The 20459-nt window shown below is 30.6% G+C and overlaps 2 protein-coding genes across 3 annotated transcripts; both read right to left on the bottom strand.

Moving 5' to 3' along the window:
* Positions 1-3145: 3145 nt before the first annotated feature.
* Positions 3146-7515, bottom strand: LOC126667227 (uncharacterized). 2 transcript variants are annotated; one of them, XM_050360196.1, is made up of 5 exons: positions 7095-7515; positions 6884-7006; positions 4812-5033; positions 4173-4236; positions 3146-3442 (listed from the first exon to the last, which is right to left on the bottom strand). In XM_050360196.1, the coding sequence occupies exons 1-4, from the start codon at positions 7279-7281 to the stop codon at positions 4190-4192; spliced, it is 579 nt and encodes a 192-aa protein (XP_050216153.1). In that variant the 5' UTR covers positions 7282-7515; the 3' UTR covers positions 3146-3442; positions 4173-4189. The 2 variants fall into 2 exon arrangements, with proteins under 2 accessions (XP_050216153.1, XP_050216152.1); XM_050360195.1 differs by lacking the exon at positions 3146-3442 and having other exon boundaries at positions 3885-4236.
* Positions 7516-9202: 1687 nt separating this feature from the next.
* LOC126669953 (very-long-chain aldehyde decarbonylase CER3) lies at positions 9203-16464 on the bottom strand. Its single transcript, XM_050363602.2, has 11 exons — positions 16101-16464; positions 15767-15987; positions 15391-15626; positions 14899-15118; positions 13925-14052; positions 12738-12994; positions 11736-11843; positions 10938-11144; positions 10403-10513; positions 10089-10262; positions 9203-9605 (listed from the first exon to the last, which is right to left on the bottom strand). The coding sequence occupies exons 1-11, from the start codon at positions 16158-16160 to the stop codon at positions 9414-9416; spliced, it is 1914 nt and encodes a 637-aa protein (XP_050219559.1). The 5' UTR covers positions 16161-16464; the 3' UTR covers positions 9203-9413.
* Between the last annotated feature and the right edge of the window lie 3995 nt (positions 16465-20459).

The raw sequence follows: 20459 nt of genomic DNA, 5'->3' as shown, positions 1-20459 counted from the left end.
GATTGGTTTTCCGACTGAGTTGATAGTAGAGTGTAGTTATGGGCAACAATCAATACATGCGGAATTTTGGATATTGGTTCCGTCAAGGGCAAGATGCATAATGAGACAGTTAAAACAATAATGAATGATTTCTAAATGCATATGTTTAGTATCTCAATATATAAAACTACGAATTTTATGAATTATTTGGCAATGAAGTGAGGTTCGATGCTGCATTTATGTTAAAGGATATGCTACGACCTCAACATTTGTTTTGTGATTTAATCATTATAGCTACTAATGATGTTTGTTTTTATATCAGTTTACAAAATTTGAAGTTTCATGAAATTTTAATTGGTACACCTAATAAATATTCAAGTGTTTTTGATTTCAGTAAGTTCAAGACGTTCTAGAAATTTGTATGGTCCTCCTCAAATACCTCTTTTAAAATAAGTTCAGTTTGTACTTAAAATGTAGAAGGTGGAGCACAATAGTAATCACAATTTATTGGAGATTCAAGTCAAAGTGGAGATTGTTGGAATAACACCTAAAATTCTAATTATATTGGGACGCTATTCGGCTATTGAGAAGTATTTTGAAAAAAGATAACTTTGTTATCATCGGCTAATTAAAAAGTATAGTCCAATTAGGATTAAAGGTTTTTTTCATAAATACCTCATTTTTTGAAATTTTTGCAAAAATACCCTTTCTTGGTAGTTTATTAGTAGATTATTGGTAATTCATTTGTAGATTAGAGTAAAAAGGCCGTTTTGCAAAAGTTTCAAAAAATGAGATATAGAGAGTAATTTCTCTAAGATTAATACTCCTAAAGTCATGAGGATTATTTACTCACTATATCATATCTTGGTCATCTTTTAGAATTTTATCAAAGCACCGAATTTTTTCATCGGTGATAGCTTTATGAAAAATAAAAAGTGGTGAATTTATATGAACCTTTTAAACAATATAATTAAAATGAAAAACGTATAAAAATAATATTTTTATATGAAATTAATCCTAAAGTTAATTAATATAATAAAATATATATTACTGTTACATTAATTAATTTTAAAAATTGATGCATTGAAATATTAGCTAAACTGACGAGTTATATTACAAAATACGTGCTACAAAACAAAATTAGCAAAATTTAAAAAACTCCAATAATTCACCTAAAAAGGCCATGTCATTGTGAAAGTGAGAACAAAGTCATTTTCATAGAGTTATGATACACGTGCATAGCTCGACATACGATCATTATTGTTGTTTTTGGCAGATAATGATCTTTAATGCCCAAGTTCATAAAATTATCAAAAACATCATTTTCCTTTCAAATTAATGATTTTGCAAGAGAGTCCTAATACAACAGGTTAAAACTGCTAGTTAAAATTCTGATCACTAGTTTTTTCCCAATTATCCAAACAAATTCTTTTTTTGACAAATTTCTTCATTTTATAAAATAATTGATTACTTTTTTTGTATCGAAATTGCTACTGTTTTTTTCTAAGATGCGTCTCATAAAATGACGGTATTAAACTTGTAAAGATACTGAACTATGCAAAAATTTCAAAATGGATATTGAACTTTTTTTATTATAAAATGGATACTGAACCATGCGAAACGTTTACAAAATGGATACTCTGAGCCATTTTTTGCTGACATGAGCTTCTTCTTTCGTCCAATCAGTGGAGAACACGTGGCTAAAACTACCCATTTTGTAACGTTTCATATAGTTCAGTGTCCATTTTGTAACAAAAAAAAATTCATTACCCATTTTGAAACTTTCATATAGTTCAATACCCTCACAACTCACAAGTTTAATACCCCATAAAATGATTGATTTTATTTTTAGATCTTTTTACTGATTAATTTAAAGCTCTGATGTCTGAGTGAAGATAATATAGTTGTATACAAAGGGATTTTTCACATTTTGAAGAAAAAAATTCAAACCAACACTTTATATTTTAATTTATATTCTAATAGAATTTAGTATTATATTTAAGGCAGAAGGTACAAAAAAGCCCTCGAGTTTTTCTAAAAGTACAGATCAGCCCTTCTACTTTATCTGGGCACAATTAAGCCCCCGTGTTTTTAAAATTGAACAATTAAACCTTTATTATTTTAAAATCGAACAAATAAACCCTTTTAATTTACTTTTGGGACACTTATCCCCTCAAATTTTTGATAAATATTTTAAATATTAAAATTATTGTTGAACTTTTTTCTTATATGATTGTGAGAGACATGTCAACCATTAACGAGTGTTTCTAATGATGTTGGATGAAAGGGGTTATTTGTTCTATTTGAAAACAAAAATGGTTTAATTATACCCCAAAAAAGTAAAAGGGATGATTTGTACTTTTGTGAAAACTACGAGGATTTTTTGTACCTATATTTAAAATAAAAAACTCATCTTTTCGATAATTGTAAAACTTAACATTTAGTACAACAAAATATTATTAATAAAATTTAAATTTATAAAAATTCAATAATTTTTTTAATATATCGTCTACATAAATAATGATATCTACTTTTTTTATGTTCATTCTAATATTAAAACGATTATATCATCGCCGTCCGACCCGCTTAAAAAATATATCATTGAATAACTAAACTTAATTAATTCTAATTAACATAATTAGACCTAATAAAACCTAACCTAGAACCGTAAGGTATGAATTTAGATAAAATTAATAATTTTACGATGTTAAAGTACAATCAAATTGGAGTCAAACAGATAGAATTTCTCAATGAAATTAGCTAATTTTGGATGAAATATCTGATTTTTTGACAATAATTTCAGTTAATTTGTTTTATCTATAATCAAATGTTTTATTTCTAAAAAGCATAAAAAATACATTTTTTTTTTAACCTTTTATGGTAATTTTCCCCTTCAATTTATAAGCAACGAACACATAATCTCATTTAGACAAATTAGATTACAAGTTGAGGGGGTAAATGCCAATTTAGGGAACAATTAGCTTACAAGTTGAAGGACAAAATTACCAAAATAGAAAAATTACTCATAATTAACAAGTTCGTGACTAATTTGCCCACAAAATTAATTTATATGTTAATTGTCAATTACTTACAATATGTGCTCATATTTAATATATATAATCTCAATGATAGCATTTTGAAACTTTTTCGAAATGAATACTAAAAGTTAAAAAATAAAATAAAATTGACTATCTTAAAGTTTAAAATATATAAAAAGAAATCAGAAAGTCGAATTATATTCGAACGATTAAGCCATTTGAAACAAAAACGACGACGAAATTCACATTATTGGCCCTAATAATACAACACAAGACATGCATCTGATCCATACAACAGCAAGATCTGATTCAGAGGCTGTATCTGTTTACCCGAATCCGAGTACGAGAGGATCACATATTACTGATTGGCAAAAAATGCGACCATCCCAACCATTGCCTCTTTCCATTACTCCACATCAGTATATCTGCAGCTCAATATAACATGACATTCAAATTACCTTCCATGAATCTAGATTGGATCCAATCGAAAAGGTTACGAGACTAGAAGGCACGAAAAAATAGCTAATCTTCTTGGCATTAAAATCCAAATAAATAATTCAAAACGACATGACATGCCCTAAACCGAAACGGACATGACAACCTAGTCTAAGGAGTTTTAGATGTTAACATAGTACCTATCAATCATGTAAATATTGGTCAATGCAAAATAGTAATTATCCCCACTACTTCTGCTACATTGCCAGAACAGAGAAAGGATAATTCTGTTAAAGCCTAAGGACGAATCGATGAAAAAATCATTCGCTTTCCCCATTTCCGGCATATTGAGGACAAGATTCTTCCTATTGAGCAGTTCTATAACAATGATATGCACAGTTCATGACTGATAGAAATTAAAACCCTAGGACAAATCAACGAAAACATCATTCGCTTTCCCCATTTCTGGCATATTTGAGGACAATGTTCTTCCTATTGAGCAGTTCTATAACAACAATATGCACAATTCATGACGGATAGAAATTATTTAAACAATTCACCGGTCTATCAAAAACAGTGATCATCATTTGTTAAATGTACATATTAAATGCAGCAGTAAAAACATGAACATAAACCTCACTGTTACAACGAGTAAAAAAGACAACCTATCAGTAAAAATTTGCACACTCGGCTGTGAAAAGTCAACATCGGTCTACTTACACAACTCTCCAATTACTTTAGTCAATTACCATCTTTCTTGGCTGTAAATCAAGCATCTCTTTCCCTGCAACAGAATAAAGTTAAGTCATCTCAATTATCCATCAACTTGATTGAAATAGGGAACAAATAAACCAAGAGCCGTGCCATATGACATGATTATAAATGAATCGACAAAATGAAGAATGTATTTATAGATTGCTCAATTCGTAAACAAATATCATTCGTTAAAAAAATATAATGTGTTACCAAGACACTAAATGAACGGAAACCGGCTTGCGATACCTTCTAAGAACTAAATCACAAAATTTAAACTACCTCCTTTCAATTACAACAAAAAATTGGTTTACTGCAATCACAAGTGATATAATCTCAAAGACTTCATATCAAATAAAACAAACTCTATATGATAAATGTTCTGCTTTTTGCCAACCACCTTGATTTAAAATAAAAATAATAGTTCTACAAGTCTTAATCAGAAGAGGGGTGCAATTTCCGATATACGCGCACGAGAGAAAAAACTATGTAGTCATATCAAATCAAGTAGGATCAAGATGTGTGGATCCAAATGGCAGCAAGATTAGGAAAATTTCATTGAAGTAGACAATTAACAAGGTATATTTTCTAGTAATTGATTTCGACCTGACACAGAAGATGATCGACAACTTTGGTATACCATGTGCTTTACTATTTCCTTACGAACTAATTTTGGTTGACCTGAAAGACTTCTTCCATGAAGATCATCCTCGACCACTTGGTCATTTAATGTCACGTTTGATGTCTCAACAGTTGATTGATTGTCCTTCCTAATTGATTTCCTTGTGAAGACTTCGACAGTAGTCCGTTTAGTGTATGTACCAACACCTGAAGCCAGAGATGGAAAGAACACAGATCATACAAAATTTAATATCAAACAGTGTATAGTCCATTAGCATGCCCCAGAACATAATGGGAAAGTAAAAAAGCATCTAGTTAACTGTTCGAAATTAAAATAAAAAACCGATTATTATATGTAGAAATAGATTTAGTATGAATATTGTTTTACGAGTCGCATAAATAAAAGTATGCAAGTTGTAGCATCAGAATCTTCTTGTCAGTTGTCAGTTAGTATTCGAGCCAATTCAGCGAAGAGGATCAATATGCAAGCATCTATCGAGGTTGCGTAAAGAGTATGGCGAATAGGGGGCGGCAGAAGTCCCTTTTTTGAGCACAATCACACAATTTGTGTAATTATGCAACTTTTAACGTACTTCAATAATGCATCGAGTACACTACCATACTAAACTGGCTTTCTGGATATTGATTCCCTATTTAACTCACTTCCATTATTGAAGAATTATGGTTACAGCCGATACCTTCTTTAAACAATTTTAATTATCTCCCACTGAAAACATTATATTAAATTATTAATATATGTATAGAACGGATTTTGACAATGTCCTAGACATACAAGTTCTGTTCTAGAAATGTTAAAGAAAAAAATTGCCACTTTCTCGGCATCTTGTTTCTGGTCTTTTTACTTGCAGTAAAAGTAGAGAGTACCAGTAGATTATGCTTGAGGTCAAGTCTCAAAAACCCGACTTCACTTAATTACGGTCAGGATTAGATGGTGTGACTTGCTAAAACTGGCATTGGAGAAATTTAGAACAATTCTGGGATGGGGCGTTAAAAACAAAAGTCATAGGTTTCTCATCTAAAAGATATGAGAAGAACGAAACTGAATCCGATCAACGAGATCTCTCAAAATATTGGCATAAAAATATAAGATTCTTGTTGCTGTGGTTGGTCCAATGTACTTGAGGTGAAAGTTTTGAAAACCTTACAAGCCTACCCTTTTGTTAATGCTTTCAACTAAAGAAGTTGCTAGCTTTACCGGCTAAATTGATATTTGATAGTTTTAGCAGCCACATAATGAAAACTTAGGGAAAATTATGCATCTCTTCTTTGTGTTGAAAGTCATCAAGAGAGGAAAAAGGGCATATACACAGATGATCCAGTGATCCTTTAAAATGCACATTTCTCGCTTTCATGGAGTAAAAATGAACCTTTGACTTCAGGTCAGAAACGATATTGCGGAAAAGTATATACATAGAAACAATAAAGAGATTTACGCTCCACAATGTCAAGTACTGAAGTACTAGTAATTAAGTAGTAACACCACTACAAAATATAGGCACATGCTCAGTCTAGCCCGAACCTCCTAAAACAACAGTGAGGCTGGTGTATTGAAAATATAGTCTTAATCTGATCTCGCCGCACTCTCTAGTCTCCCACCATTTTCCCTCCTTCCCCTTCCTTCATTTTCGGATTCCCCCAGTAATTCTCATTCTGCCACTAATATATATATATATATATATATATATATATATCCTACTCAAGATTTCAATAAAAGTATCACCCTCTGTTTTGAGGACATTAAAAGCAATATGACCGGCCAGCAGAGGCGGAACAAGCTTATTATGAAATTAAGGCTAGATGAAAGTTAAGTCCGAGCTGCCGGAAGAATAAAAATGAATTAAAAAAATCCTACCAGTGATGATGACGAGCCAAAAATTGCAAACTCCGCCAGGGAAAAAGGAGCATAATTAAGAATAAAAAAAACCTACGGTTTAGCTAACCAAAATACATTAAATTGTGCTCAAGTAGATTCCCTATAGAACAAAAACAATCCATGAATTAAAAAAGAAATAAGAAAATGAAAGGTTACCACTTACCATTAGAAGATGTAAGTGGTTGAGGTACAAACATTGGAGCATACAAGTAAGAATCTGACTTCAAATACTCTCCAACTTTCTCCATTAAACTCTTATTTTTCTTCTTTTCCTTCATTCTTATTCCTAAACATGCAAAAATCAAAACGACTTAAAACAAATAAAAATAATAAAGAACACATAAAACCCATCAACCAAAAAACATTAAATTTACCTTTGATAGAAGATTCAGAGACAATCTTTGAAGCTAGAATTCGTGTTTGTGAGTAAGGTGACACCAAAGGAGCGAACAAGTAAGAATCAGATTTTAGATAATCCACAACTTTCTTAAGCAATGTTTTGGTGTTTCTTTTAGTGGATTTTTTTCTTTTTTGAACTCCTAACATCATTTTTTTAGCCATTTTTTATTTCTGTTTTGGTTGTTCTAAGTGAAGTACTCAGATACAAAAAAAAAATATATTAAACAAGTAACAGAAGAACTGATCGATGTACAGAGGAAAAAGTGGCCGCGTTGAACGGTGGTTGTGATCATGTAATGAATGACGTGCCGGAATAGAGGACTTGCAACTGTCACCTGGCTGATTCTGTTTTGCATTAGGTCATGACATGTGGTGTTAGCAGTTGCTAGAAATGCTATAGTGGCACATGCAAAGTTTTACAGGTTTTTTTTTTACATATTTACCACTGGAAAAATAAACATTTTTAGTTTTTTTTTTCAAAAGATAGTAATATTGATAGATTAACAGTTTACACCATAACGTCGAAGTACATCATAGATCAAAATTATAAACAAATATAAAACAATTGATATCATATAATCGATCTATAAAAAGAAAAGAAACAAAAAAAAATAGAAATTTAAAGATACAAATTTAACAGGTGACTAAAAACAGGATGAATTCAAGTATGAAGAATTCCCTGTCACCAATCGTACCCCATAACTTCTATTAACCACTTATCCGCTGTTAAAATACTCCGAACGATGAAAAGAAAACATTAAATCTTCAAGAATTTGAATTTGAAGTTTGAACAAACGCTAAATAATCTTGAACGATCCAAGAATTACAGAAACCACACAAAAACACACCAAGACTCCAATAAAACAGAGCAATTTATTCAAACAAACAACAAAACAGTCAAAGAAACGAGCTAAGAGACGATGATATTCGGCTAAAAGCCGAAGATCACCGTTACCTGCACTCGAAATGGAAGAAAAATGAACTTTCTTTCTCTAGAATATATTTTCTCTTTCTAGAATTGGTTTCACCGCTTCACGGCTCTATGCCTCTTTTTTTAGTTTACTTTAAATATTGCAGAAAAAATAATGCGAGTTGTGGTAAGGGGAGACCAGTTGTCGGTCAAATTGAAGTGACCAACCAAATCGAACCGAATTAGCATATAATACGTGGTTCGGTTAAAATCGAACTCTTTTTTTTATCAAAAAATAATATATTACGGCAACAAACGTATTAGAACCCGTTAAAGTACATCACAGATTGAATTATATGAAAAATAAAAATAAACTGAAACGTTATAATTGATCTACGAAAAAAACGAAACAACAATACTAGAAATCAAAAGACACAAATTTTGTAGGTGTTATATATCCAGAAAGAATTTTAGAGTTGAGAATTATCTGACACCAACTGCATCTTCAGAACATCTATTTATCTCTAGTTTTGTTGGTAATATACTTCAAATGATACAACAAGCTTGAATCTTCAAGAACTAGTTTGGACAATCACTGAAAATTCTCGAACAATTCAAGAATTTAGAAAATCCAACTGACATCGAACAAACCACGTAAAATTACAATAAAACAAGAGCAAAACATGCAAAACTCCACAAAAGAGCAATTGGCAAAACATGAATTATTTGGTGCTCATGCTCTGGTTGCTAGTTTCTTGGCTAGAAGGAAAATTATCAATAATAGTGTATTGTTAACTTATTAATTTTTCTTTCTATAGTTTTTAGCTTTGCTTTCCGGTTAATATTAATGAATTCTTATTAATCTCTTTTGTCTATCCATGTTTTCGTCCAGATATTTAAAAGAAGTTGAGAGGAAATTTGATTGCAAATCATGGTCGGTAGTCTATTAAGTGCCAATCTGAATTTTTGATTGTATTAATTGCCAACTTGAGAAATTAAATAAATATGAATGCAATTTTTGAGTTTTTATTTTAAAGTTAGAATTATGTGTATTTCTTTATACGAAAATGTGAAGATGCGGATTTTTTTGACTCCTTTCGCTGCAAATGACGTTTTTACATTTTATATCGACTTAAGGGATGAAGTGATGTTTTATTCAAAGAAAAAAAAATATTGAAAATGGAATGGTAACTTTTCTTCATTAATGTATAGGTGAAATCAACAAGTACATATTGATATTATAACCAATGTTGAATTACAACTTGATTAAAATTCCCAATTTTTCATTTCTCCCCATCTTCTTATATAAAAAGAACAAAAAAAAAGACCTTTTTTGTTACAAATAATATTTAAATTTCTTTCTTCCCTTTGTTGAACCGTTGGGTCATTCAACATTAAATTTTTGTTGGGCGGCACTACTAGAGACAGGCTTGAGACCATGCTTTAAAGCAGCATTCCAAACTAGATCAATCCTATCCACATCAATGGCTCCAACTTCATGGTGCTTCCATCCCTCTAGTAAATGTACCACTCCGCCTGCATGGCATGCATGTACTACTCCTCTATCCATTGTATACTGCAATATTCATCTCAATCAATTAAGAATATGCATTCATTCTTAAATCTTTATTGGAAAATTTGGATTGCAATTGGGCAGACGTTTGTTACGATCGTCATTCAATTCGACAGATCTCATTCGTATATGAAATTTTCATCTCATGAAGATCCCTTTTATGCGCATAATGAGAATCTTAAAAAATCTATTAGTAAAAGTGTGCAAAAATCAAACTAAATCGAATGATTGAACCAAACTACTTTTAATTCGATTCGGTTCTAGACATAAAAGAATTAGTTAAGTTTAATGTAAATTGAACCAAAATAATTGAACCGACTACTTCAACTCCATTTGTTTTTGAAAGAACAAAAATAAAATTTCAGTTCAGTTCGGTTCAATTTGAACGGAATGCACACACCTAATTACATTTTGGATTGATTATTTATAGATTAAGGAAGATATTAATTAATTGTAGTTAATATAATGTGAAGAGAAATTGCTAACCTCACAACTTCCAAGGCCTTGGACATCTTCAGGCAATCTCATGGCAGCAAGATCTCCATAAGTGCAATCCCTTCTAAATGGCAAAACTGGTGGAACCACAAATTGATGAAAATGGGCTCCTTTTGGAGCCCAACTTTGCTGTCTTGGTGTTATCCATTTCCCAACAATCCACGTCTATCATTGGGACCAACATCAAATTAGTAACCCATCACAATTTATGTCATTTCACTCCATATATTTATGTCACAAAATTAATCAAATTATGTTTAATTTATTAACAATTAATAAAGCATAGTTTTTCTAATTAAGAATACCTTGCAATTTTGGGCTGCCTGGTACTTTGTGACTTGGACAAGGTATGCTTGACAATCCAAAGGAGCTTCTTTTTGAATTTTTTGGAACCTTTCTGTTGCTAATGTCAACATCTGCAAGTTTTTCATGCAATCAAACTCAAATTTAGCTTATTTTAACCTGATTGAAAATTAAATTTAGCCAATTTCAATCATTATTCAATTTAACATGTATTTTTTAATATTTTAACATGTTAATTAAGTAAGTTTTGAAATCAGGATAGCATTGCCATCAAGTTTATAATCATGCCAAAATTATTAAAATCAAAATTTCTCTTAAAATTTATAAAAAGTCAAAAACGTTAGAATTTGTTTTCTATAAATGAGGCCTAATATCTTTAAATCTAAAATGAGAAAATACACGAAAAAACAATTAAAAATTATTTGAGGTTTGTAGAATTATAAAGTCTCGAATTAAATTTATCCGTATTTAATTTACCACAAAAGAAAAGAATTCAAAAAATTTAAAAAGAGATGAAATTAGCTAGAAAGAACTTACAAGGACTCTAACTTTTCTTTGGCAAAGGTAAAGGGCAATGGCTCTACCAAGTTTGGAAGTAGCCCCTGTTAGAAATACTTCAGTCACATCTTTAGGAATTTCATTTAGAATAACTGCAGCTGTTAATGTATTTCCATGAACCACTCTAACTCTTAGGTTTGGGTGCTTATTTACAAACAGTGTTCCCCCTCCATTCAGAGCTTCATTCTGCATCATTCACATACCAAAATTAAATATTAATTCACATATTTTCACGGAATTTAAATTTACTTCGACAAAAAAACAGGGTCCCATAGTATAAACGATTAGTATAATTGGCCGTAATAATATAGAGAAATTTATTCCCGATATCCCTTTGAATTTTGATTTAATCGAAGAATAAGCATATTTTTCCGGTTCTAAGATGAATAGTTGTAAGTGACCAACCCGACTTTTTTAAAATAATATTTCGAATCTACAATAAAGAAATAGAGCTCGAAAAAGTTAAATATGCTTTTTATTTTAAAATTTAAGCGAATGAAGTTGAATATTAAAAATCTAATAAAAAATAACCTTAAAATAATTAAAATGATTTGTGGAAATGTAAAATATGGATTCTTCATTTGGTAAAACCTTTGAATGCATTAAATGGGTTATGATGTCTAGTAATTATTTCCTTCAACTACCAAATATCAGAAATCACCAAATACTTACTTTAGATACAACTTTTTTTTAAAATTTAATCTAAATTTTTAAATATCAATAATAAGAACGAACTAAATGCATGTAAATAAACAAAATAGAATAAAGTGTACTGACCTTATTTAATGCAGCAAGGCTAATGACTTTGACCCCATCTCTATCAGCCCTTAGAATGGCTTCTTCTATATGATTATTGATGCCCTCTTGAGCAAATGGCAGGAAATACTACAACACATAAAAAGAAAAGGAAAATTAAATATGTTACAACAACTCAAACTCTTAGCATAATTGTATACATATATAAAAAAAAGGAAATTAGAAAATGAAAAAAGCATTAGAAAAAATGAAAACGGTTAATAACTTTGAAAAAAAAAAACGAAACGAAATAGTTAAAAATAATTATAAAAAAAAAACTAAGAACGAAATGGGAGGGAGAGAAAGTGAGTATCAACATTTGCAAGTTCTCTTTTTGAATTTTTTTGGATTTTGTTTTTAAAGAAGACATCGATGTGGTTGATGAAACAGTAATATATCAAATGTTCATATCGGTATTCTTTTCATCTAAAAACAGGGACGAAGCCAGGATTTTGAGGGGTAAAAAAATTATAATTTTCATTGAAAAACATCATAGAAAATAATAAATTTAAATTTTATCTTCACTAGTAAAAATATTAAAAATAATTGAATCTAATTCAACATAAAAATATTGAATATCAATCACGGAGCTTTATGCGTCTTTTCTTATATAATAATAAGAGTTAGCCTAGTTAGATATGGAAATGTATAGATGATATAATTGAATTTTATTTTTCAAATGAATGATCAATTAGATTGAAGCAATTGTATTAGTTAGTTTAATACATGTATATGAGTTTTATATTACTGAAATTTGTGTAAAAAAAAGTATGAAACTTAAATATATTTTAGTATTGGACTCTATAAAAATTGGATTTTTTTGGAGGGGCAGGTGCCACTGCTAGCCCCTGCCTAACTCCCTCCTAGTCTAAAAATAAATCAGTGCTTTAATTTATCAAAATATAAAAATTGATGATTTAATTTGCAGAATTTTAACATTCATAATATAATTAATATTTAATTTTCCAATAAAAAAAAACTGACCTGAAAACCGAACCTAGGCACAGCCCAAGTAGCATGAAACCTGCCTCTAAGATTGTAGAAAGAAATGAGGAAGGTCTTAGCCTTAGCCCACATGATGAGCATAACAACAAATGCCAGTGGCCAGAGAGGCACCATAGAGTGCCATGGAGTGTAAGGATGTGCTGCAACAAATCTGTTAACAAATGGTGCATGCATTGACGAACCCACATCTACTACATGCGCCAAGAACACAAATTCTGGCACTCTCCCTTTCTTTTCTGCATCAACCGAAATGAAAACGCTAAGCGTATAGAACTCGACAAATTTCAGTGCAACATATATAGATTATAGCAATCATCAAAATAGAACGGTTGATTCACGACGGAAAAATTTGTTTGGCATTTGCAAGGTATTTCGGGCTGCCACTAAAGCCATTGTCACGAATATTTTGTAGTGAAAAGTTCAATCCGTTATATTTTTGTCATGAACTATAATAAAACTGTTAATTCATGAATTCAAAAAATTCAATCAAATTTCGTTCATAAGCTTTTGACGGAATGATATTAAATTTAATTTTAATCATTTTTGAAAATATGCAACGAATTTGTGACAGAAACTGCTATCATAAAATTCTATAATTGTAGTTTTCTTTATAAATTACTTTCAAGACTTTATGTCGAAAATTATGCCTATAAATTTGGTAGTCACAAAATAAAAATTCCGTCATAAATTTGGAAGTCACAGATTATAGTTGTCACAAACCGTGAATCATCAACTTAACAGTCTACGGAATATACGTAATTTTTTTGTTGAAATATTTTGTTATTTAAGTTAAATTATAGATTTCATGTAACTATCGGCGGAGCGGAGGGCGACGGTGGGCGGTCAAGTAAAATTTCGGCCTTCCGCAACTAAATGCAAACACAAAAATGAGTGGTGGAAGAAACATAGAGATGAAAGATGATCAATGTCATTTTCAGCATTCCAGCACTTTGAGTTGTACTTGTTTGGTTTCAATTATGGGAAGATATAATGAAAATAAATGGTCCCCATTTCAAGTTTAATTGAATCAATCATGTGCCTAGATTTTATTACTACATGCATGTTAGAGTAGACCACAACCATGATATTTATTTCTCTATGATCATGAAATACTATATAATAAATTATTATAAATGCTTCATTAGTTTTCATTTTTTTTTTCTTACCTGCATTAGAACTTATTTTCTTATGAAGTTCCCAAGAATTGCTATTAAGGGTGTTCCATATTGCGTCAAATAAAGGCATGAACAGGCAGAAGTTGGTGCCCATCTCTGTGTGGTGCAGGCTATGATACCTGTACATGCACACATTGGAAAAAATTTAAGTCAATAATCAAATAATTTTTTTTGTACAATCCAATTCGGATAAAATAAAAGTCTAACGGGTATTTTTCAAATCTTAATACTTTAAATTTGTTTTTCAGTTCAGGTTAAATAAAAAACTTCACGACATGCGTAGATAGATTCTAATCTAGACTGTCATCGGAAATTTTAAAAACTTTCAGAAAAGGGATAACATTTATAGTGAAATTAGAGCTAAAATAAGGTGAGTTTGGACTGCCGAAAAATAAAAAGTGAACAAAATGATCAAATGAAAGATGAACTAAATTGAAAAAAAAAAATTCCAAATCCACCGAACTGTGTAAATAGTACTGATGGGCCCTTAAATACAGCATATAGACAGCAAAAACAGTTTCCCTTTAGAATTTTTATTAAAATTGACAGAGTTTGGTTAGAACAATTGGACATTGCATTTACTGTCCCACCTAACATTTCGCACACCCATTTGTTCAATCTAAATATTAGCAATATATCATCGGTTAATATTAAATTAATTAGGTACACATTGGTCCTCCACACATGGCCGAAACCCCGTCTACAGAGACATTCCAACATATATTTAAACAATTTTATCAGCATTTATTCATAATCAAATATTCAATCTTAATCATCGTTAATTAAATTCAATTTTCTATTTGGAAATGAGTACGTCATATCACATATAAATTATTAGTATATTATAAAGTGCACTTCACAAGATTTTTGTCGAAATATATTGTTAAACCGCTTGAAATTAATTATACTATTTTATCGAATTTGAGAAAAATAATTATATGAAAAGCCAGAGAAAATTTACTTACGATGGTGTATAAATGAGATATCGTAGGAATGAAAATTTCTCGAACAATTGATGTGGGATAATTTCAACATTTGAATGTCCTAAACATGTGAGAAATTCATACACCAAAATATAGCCATAAATCGTGATTATCGATCCATAACCCATGATTAATGACCCAATTACTGGAATTCCAATAATTGCGGCAAGTATAAGATGCTCCAAAAATGATTTTGTTGCACCTGAAAAAAAAACATATTTATATATTTAAATTGGTTACGGTCATAAACTATGTTATAATAAAACATAAATGCTAAAACAGAAAGCGACTAAATAATAATTTTTTTATATAGAATTATAGAATTTCGGAATCAAATCAAAAATAAACGATGAAAAATGTAACACTCGATAAGTCCCCGTATAGTATTAGATAAGAAATTGAAGGACGAAAATTTATTAAAATTAAGAAAGGTAGTTGGGGTGGTGAATATAATTGATGACAAATAATAATTACCTGTAAAAGGATGTAGTACAGGAGATGAATGGTGGATTGAATGATAATGGGAAAAGAGATAACCTCCATGGAAATATCTATGAACCCAATAATACAAAGGCTCAGAAACTCCAATATGGAGTAGTAAAATTGCAATTAAGCCCTTTGAGTTCCAAAATGGAACATTTTCAACTATTGATGGAAACGTATAAAATGCCATGGATCCAATTAGAGCTTGAAGAAGTATGAAATTTTCCCTGTAAATAATAGTAATAATAAAAAAAATTAATAGATCATGAAATCAAGATTAGGGTTCAAGAATTTATGATAAAATCAAGATTAGGGTTCAAGAATTGGTGATGAAATCAAGATTAGGGTTCAAGAATTGATTAGTTACCAATTCCATTCTTTGTCGATTTGCTTAAAATCGTAGCCTTGATTGTTTATCTTGCGATTGAATGTCAAGAACAACATGTTGACGAAACAGCTCCAGAGAAAATAAACAGCAAATCTAAGAACAGAAATTATGAGAATATGAAGAAACCAATCATTCTTGAAGTTGAAACCTTGAATCTGTGTTTGAATCACTTTTGCAATGATAGGTCCATATAGCAGATACTTCATGAACACAACATGAACAAAAAAAAAACCATAATTTAAACTGATCAGTCACTAAAAACAAATTTTACAAAACAACATCAAGAATTTAAAATGCAATTTTTTTTATCTACCTTGAATTTTCCAAGATTCTCCCATGGCCAACTTGAGAAGGGAGCAACCATCTTCCCCATAATGGAAATGATAAATTTTTTGTATGAATATTGTTTGTATTCTTTCTTGGGTTTAGTTGTTAATTAACATAAACACTTTTTTGGGTTTTGTAATTTTGATTTTGGTAAAGAAAATTAATTTAGTACCCAAGAAAGTAAGCTAAACTTGAAAAGAATCTAGTGAGCAAAAGCAACAACTTCAAAATAGCTAAACTAATTAAACTTCAAAAACTAAAAGGGCAGACACAAACACTAGAAAGAAAGGATGAATTTTTTTTTTTAGTATGCAAAATAAATGTTTGATTTTTTTTTCTTCTCTCTCTCTCAAAATAAGTTTTAACACTCAACTATAAGCAGACCACAAGACACCACCTCTTTATATAAGTTTTAGAAATCAAGAAAACAAAAAGGTTTTAGAATACTATTCTTGGAGTTTCTTAAATCAATCTTTATCTTATAATTAAAGTATTTCCTTATTTGTGAAATAATTAAGTGATTTACAGTAGAAGTACATTTAGTTTATGTGGCATAGCATGACTTGCGTATTTTAGACAAATACAAAAAAGTAATAATGGCAGTTTTGTAATTATTAATTAATTAAAATTTCAGAAAGAATATAAAAATTTCAGAAAGAATACAGTTGAGATAACTTTTGATTAATCATTATAATTTTAAAAGTATTTTCTCTATTTTTTTCTTCTAATTTCCCTATTATGGCATTCACAAAATTTGAATATCTTTTTTTTCTTGACAATTTATTGATTTTAACAGGTTAGTAGAAAATTAGAATTGAGAATCATATGCTTCAAATACTCCTTTATTGAGTATTAACTTTTTATTTTAATTAATCTTCGCTGACAGTTTATAGTTAAAGTCGGTTTCATTTAATTAATGTATAAAAAAAGAAATAAAAAATAATGTAACATTTTGGCACAGCTGTAGTGAGAGAGGATGGAAGTAGTGTAGAAAGAAATTAATGAGGTTTTATGGTTGGGGCAGTGGAAGATATGCATTGTAGTGGGAAGGTCACGGTTAGGGCAGATTCAGTAATTAGAGCAGCAAATTAAGTTTTCTTACGGTCGGTTTTGTTTTTATCTTAAAAAAAGATATTTAATTAATGATTTTGTTATGTATTGTTTTGTCAATGAGAAATATGATTCCAAGGGAATGAGAAATGTGTGATCTGTTTTTCAGCCAAATAATGTGAATAACACAACCATATAATCTTGACTCTAATTATCTCAATGTCTAACTCATTCTGTTGGTCATTAAAGATACCAAATTTGATACGAAACTTCTAATCTTTATTTTTCTTAATATCAAAATTTAAATTGATCCATAAAATTTGAACTTAAACTAACTTGATACTATTCAAATAAGACCCGGGCTTCTTTTATGAATAAGACCCGGGCTTATTAAACCGGAATTTAAATTAGACTTAAATAAACAATTTACTATCTTTCTCCATTTTATTCTCATAAATACAGTGATATGTTTCACTTTTGAAATATACAATTCTTTTTTTTTTCAATTTTAACTTTTTCCATTTTCAATAGTATGTTCAAAACTCTATTACTTTTATTTTCGTCTATTTCACTTCATTTTTTCATTTTATCTCACTATATACAGAGACCAATAACAAAATAAAACCCTAAAATGGTTAGACTGCCGCCTCCAACCAATATTGTCTCAAGCCCGCTGCTGCCATTCACGAAACTGTGCCGGCCACCGGTGGACTTGCCGTTTGTGAAGAGATGGCCGCGCGTTTCCCGAAAATTGCAGATGCGGCAACAACGATTAGCTTCGGAGCGATTGGCTTCATATGTTTAGATACAGACGCGGCGAGTGTACGGTTGTATGGAGAATGATGGAGCATTGCATGAATGGAAGTGAAATTTGAAAGAGTGTATAGAAAGAAGAGATGATTGAGACACTGCACCTAAAACCGATTCCGTCATTTTGTTGTGTTTTAGATAGTTTTGGGAGAAACAATGATTAGGCTTTGAAATTGATTTGAGAATGAGGGACTGTTTCGAAATTTGTGGAGTCCATTAGTTTGTTCTCATGCCACTGCGAGTGATAGATTTGGCAAATTTGATCATTCAGTGAGGATATATATTTTCAAAATTTGAATGATCAGGCGAAGAAAATGATGAATAGTCTAGTTTTCTTGCTCATTTTATTGTTGGTTAACCAATGGTTTACTAATAGTTAACCAATATTTTTAGGCTTTGAAAAAAAAGACAATGTTAGTAAACGTTGGATAAACCATGGTAAATTTGTAAATAATTTTTATTTTAAATGTATGGTTAATAAATCGTTTGTACACTTGAATTGTGTATTTTTAAACAAACTGTAAATTAAAAAAAAGTAATAATTTTATTTTTAGAATATCGTTAGTGAACCGTGAGTAAACTGCTGATAAATTTATAGTTATAATTTTTTAGTAGACTTTAATTGTGCATTTAAAATCGTTAGTAACTGATAGGAGTAGAAATACTCCTATTTTCTATATCAGTTTTGGTCTTTCTAATATGCTTTTATTGTTATAATTGAGCTATTATAGGTCTTATTGTGTGTTTTAGTATTTCAGGTTAAATACATGGAAATCAATGAGTTTTTGGTTTAATTTGAGCATTCCGAAGGTTTCCGAAGTAAAGAGATGCCGAAAGCACATTTGCAAACCTGAAAATCTGACTCCGCTGCACTAATTGACGAATATGGACTAGCTAGAAGTTTCAAATGAATTTGTGTTCTTCATGAACGTTGAAGTAGACATCCTAATCTTTCCAACGGTTCAAGAATCAGCTCATTTGGAGGTGTCTACAAAGAGTTATGAAATTTTGAAGTCAGTCGTTGCGCAGCAGAAATAGTGTCTCTTTCAAGACAAACTTTTGTGCATGTCTCGATCGCGAAGCATGTTCAGATGAGCTTCTCGATAGAGACCAGTGTTACAAAAGAAGCCGAGAGCATGCTAAAAATAGGGTCTCGATCGAGAAGCTTTCTTACAAAGGCTTCTCTATCGAGACATGAAGAAAAACCTGGAGAAAAAATCTTTTTGGGTCCGTGTGCTAGTGGGCCCATTTTTCCCTTTTGGCCAAACCTTTGTACTAGTGGATTTGTCATTTAGCCCCTTTTGGCTTGGCTATATAAGGCCTTTTATGTTTTTAGGGTAAAACATTCTACATTTGTAGTCTCAATCCTATTATAGTACTTTTTATTTCCTTTTGTAGAGATCTAAAATTGTTCTTATTGTTCTTGACAAGTAATTTCCAGATTTTAGTTTCTTTATGATTTTTCTTCTACAAGTCTTATTATTATTTCAAGCTTCATTATCTAGTGAATACTCTTATTTACACACAAGCTCTACTTAAGGTAATTATCTTTCAACTCATTATGAATAGCAATAGATGTTTTATGTTTGTTGATAAATTAGTAATTCTTGTTATCTTCACCATGGTTGGCTAAACCCCATGTTTGGGGGTTAATTTGAATCTTAGTTGTGTATGATTGGGTTAGGGTTTTGGGGTTGTGTTGATTGTTCTAATTAAGGAGCCTAAAGCTTGCTTAGATTAGCTACCTAAGTATTGTTCTTAAATTAATTCTCACCTTAAGAGAGGGTTTATTAGTTGGATTTGATTAATTAGAGACTTAATTAGTAACACCATGAGAGTGGGTTAGTAATTAGGTGGCCTATGAGTTGTGATTTATTTGTTAATTGCCTCTAATTGCGTTTAGTGCTACGAGAGTAGGTTAAGCTCGATTAGTCGTGGTTTTGTAGCTCTTAGAGGCTCGAGAGAGCGGGAGTTGCGATCTTAGAACGCTCGGCCCTCGTTTAGAACCCTAAACCCGATACCCTTGATTGCATGACCTAGGAGGATTATTATCTCCCAAACCTCTTTATCACTTGAATTTCGTTAACTATTATAGTGTTTACTCGTTCTTTTAAATTAGTAATTTCTTAATTCCTAGATTAGCATAAGTTTTTAGTAGTTGGTTGATTGGTTAATTAAGAAAAACACTTATTCTCTTGCTAAACGAATTGAAGATCAAAATCTAATTCACTCACTTTGAACCTCTCATCCTTGTGGGTACGATAATCCGGACTTATAGTACACTATTTACAAGTTGGTAAGTAAAACTGCTAACAGTAACCTATTAGTATACCGCTGGTTAATAAAAATCGAGGTTAAAAAATTATATTTGAGAGTAACAAAAGTCGTTTTTGCAAAAAAAAAGTACAAATTTTATTTTTCAAAAAACAACTTTGACGTTGTATTCTGAAAATATTTTACCTTTCTATATGTATTTATCTAAAGA

Source organism: Mercurialis annua, linkage group LG2 (assembly GCF_937616625.2).
Source record: "Mercurialis annua linkage group LG2, ddMerAnnu1.2, whole genome shotgun sequence".
NCBI classification, from domain to species: domain Eukaryota; kingdom Viridiplantae; phylum Streptophyta; class Magnoliopsida; order Malpighiales; family Euphorbiaceae; genus Mercurialis; species Mercurialis annua.
The sequence above is the reverse complement of the archived record's forward strand: the minus strand, read 5'-3'. Positions and strand labels throughout refer to the sequence as shown.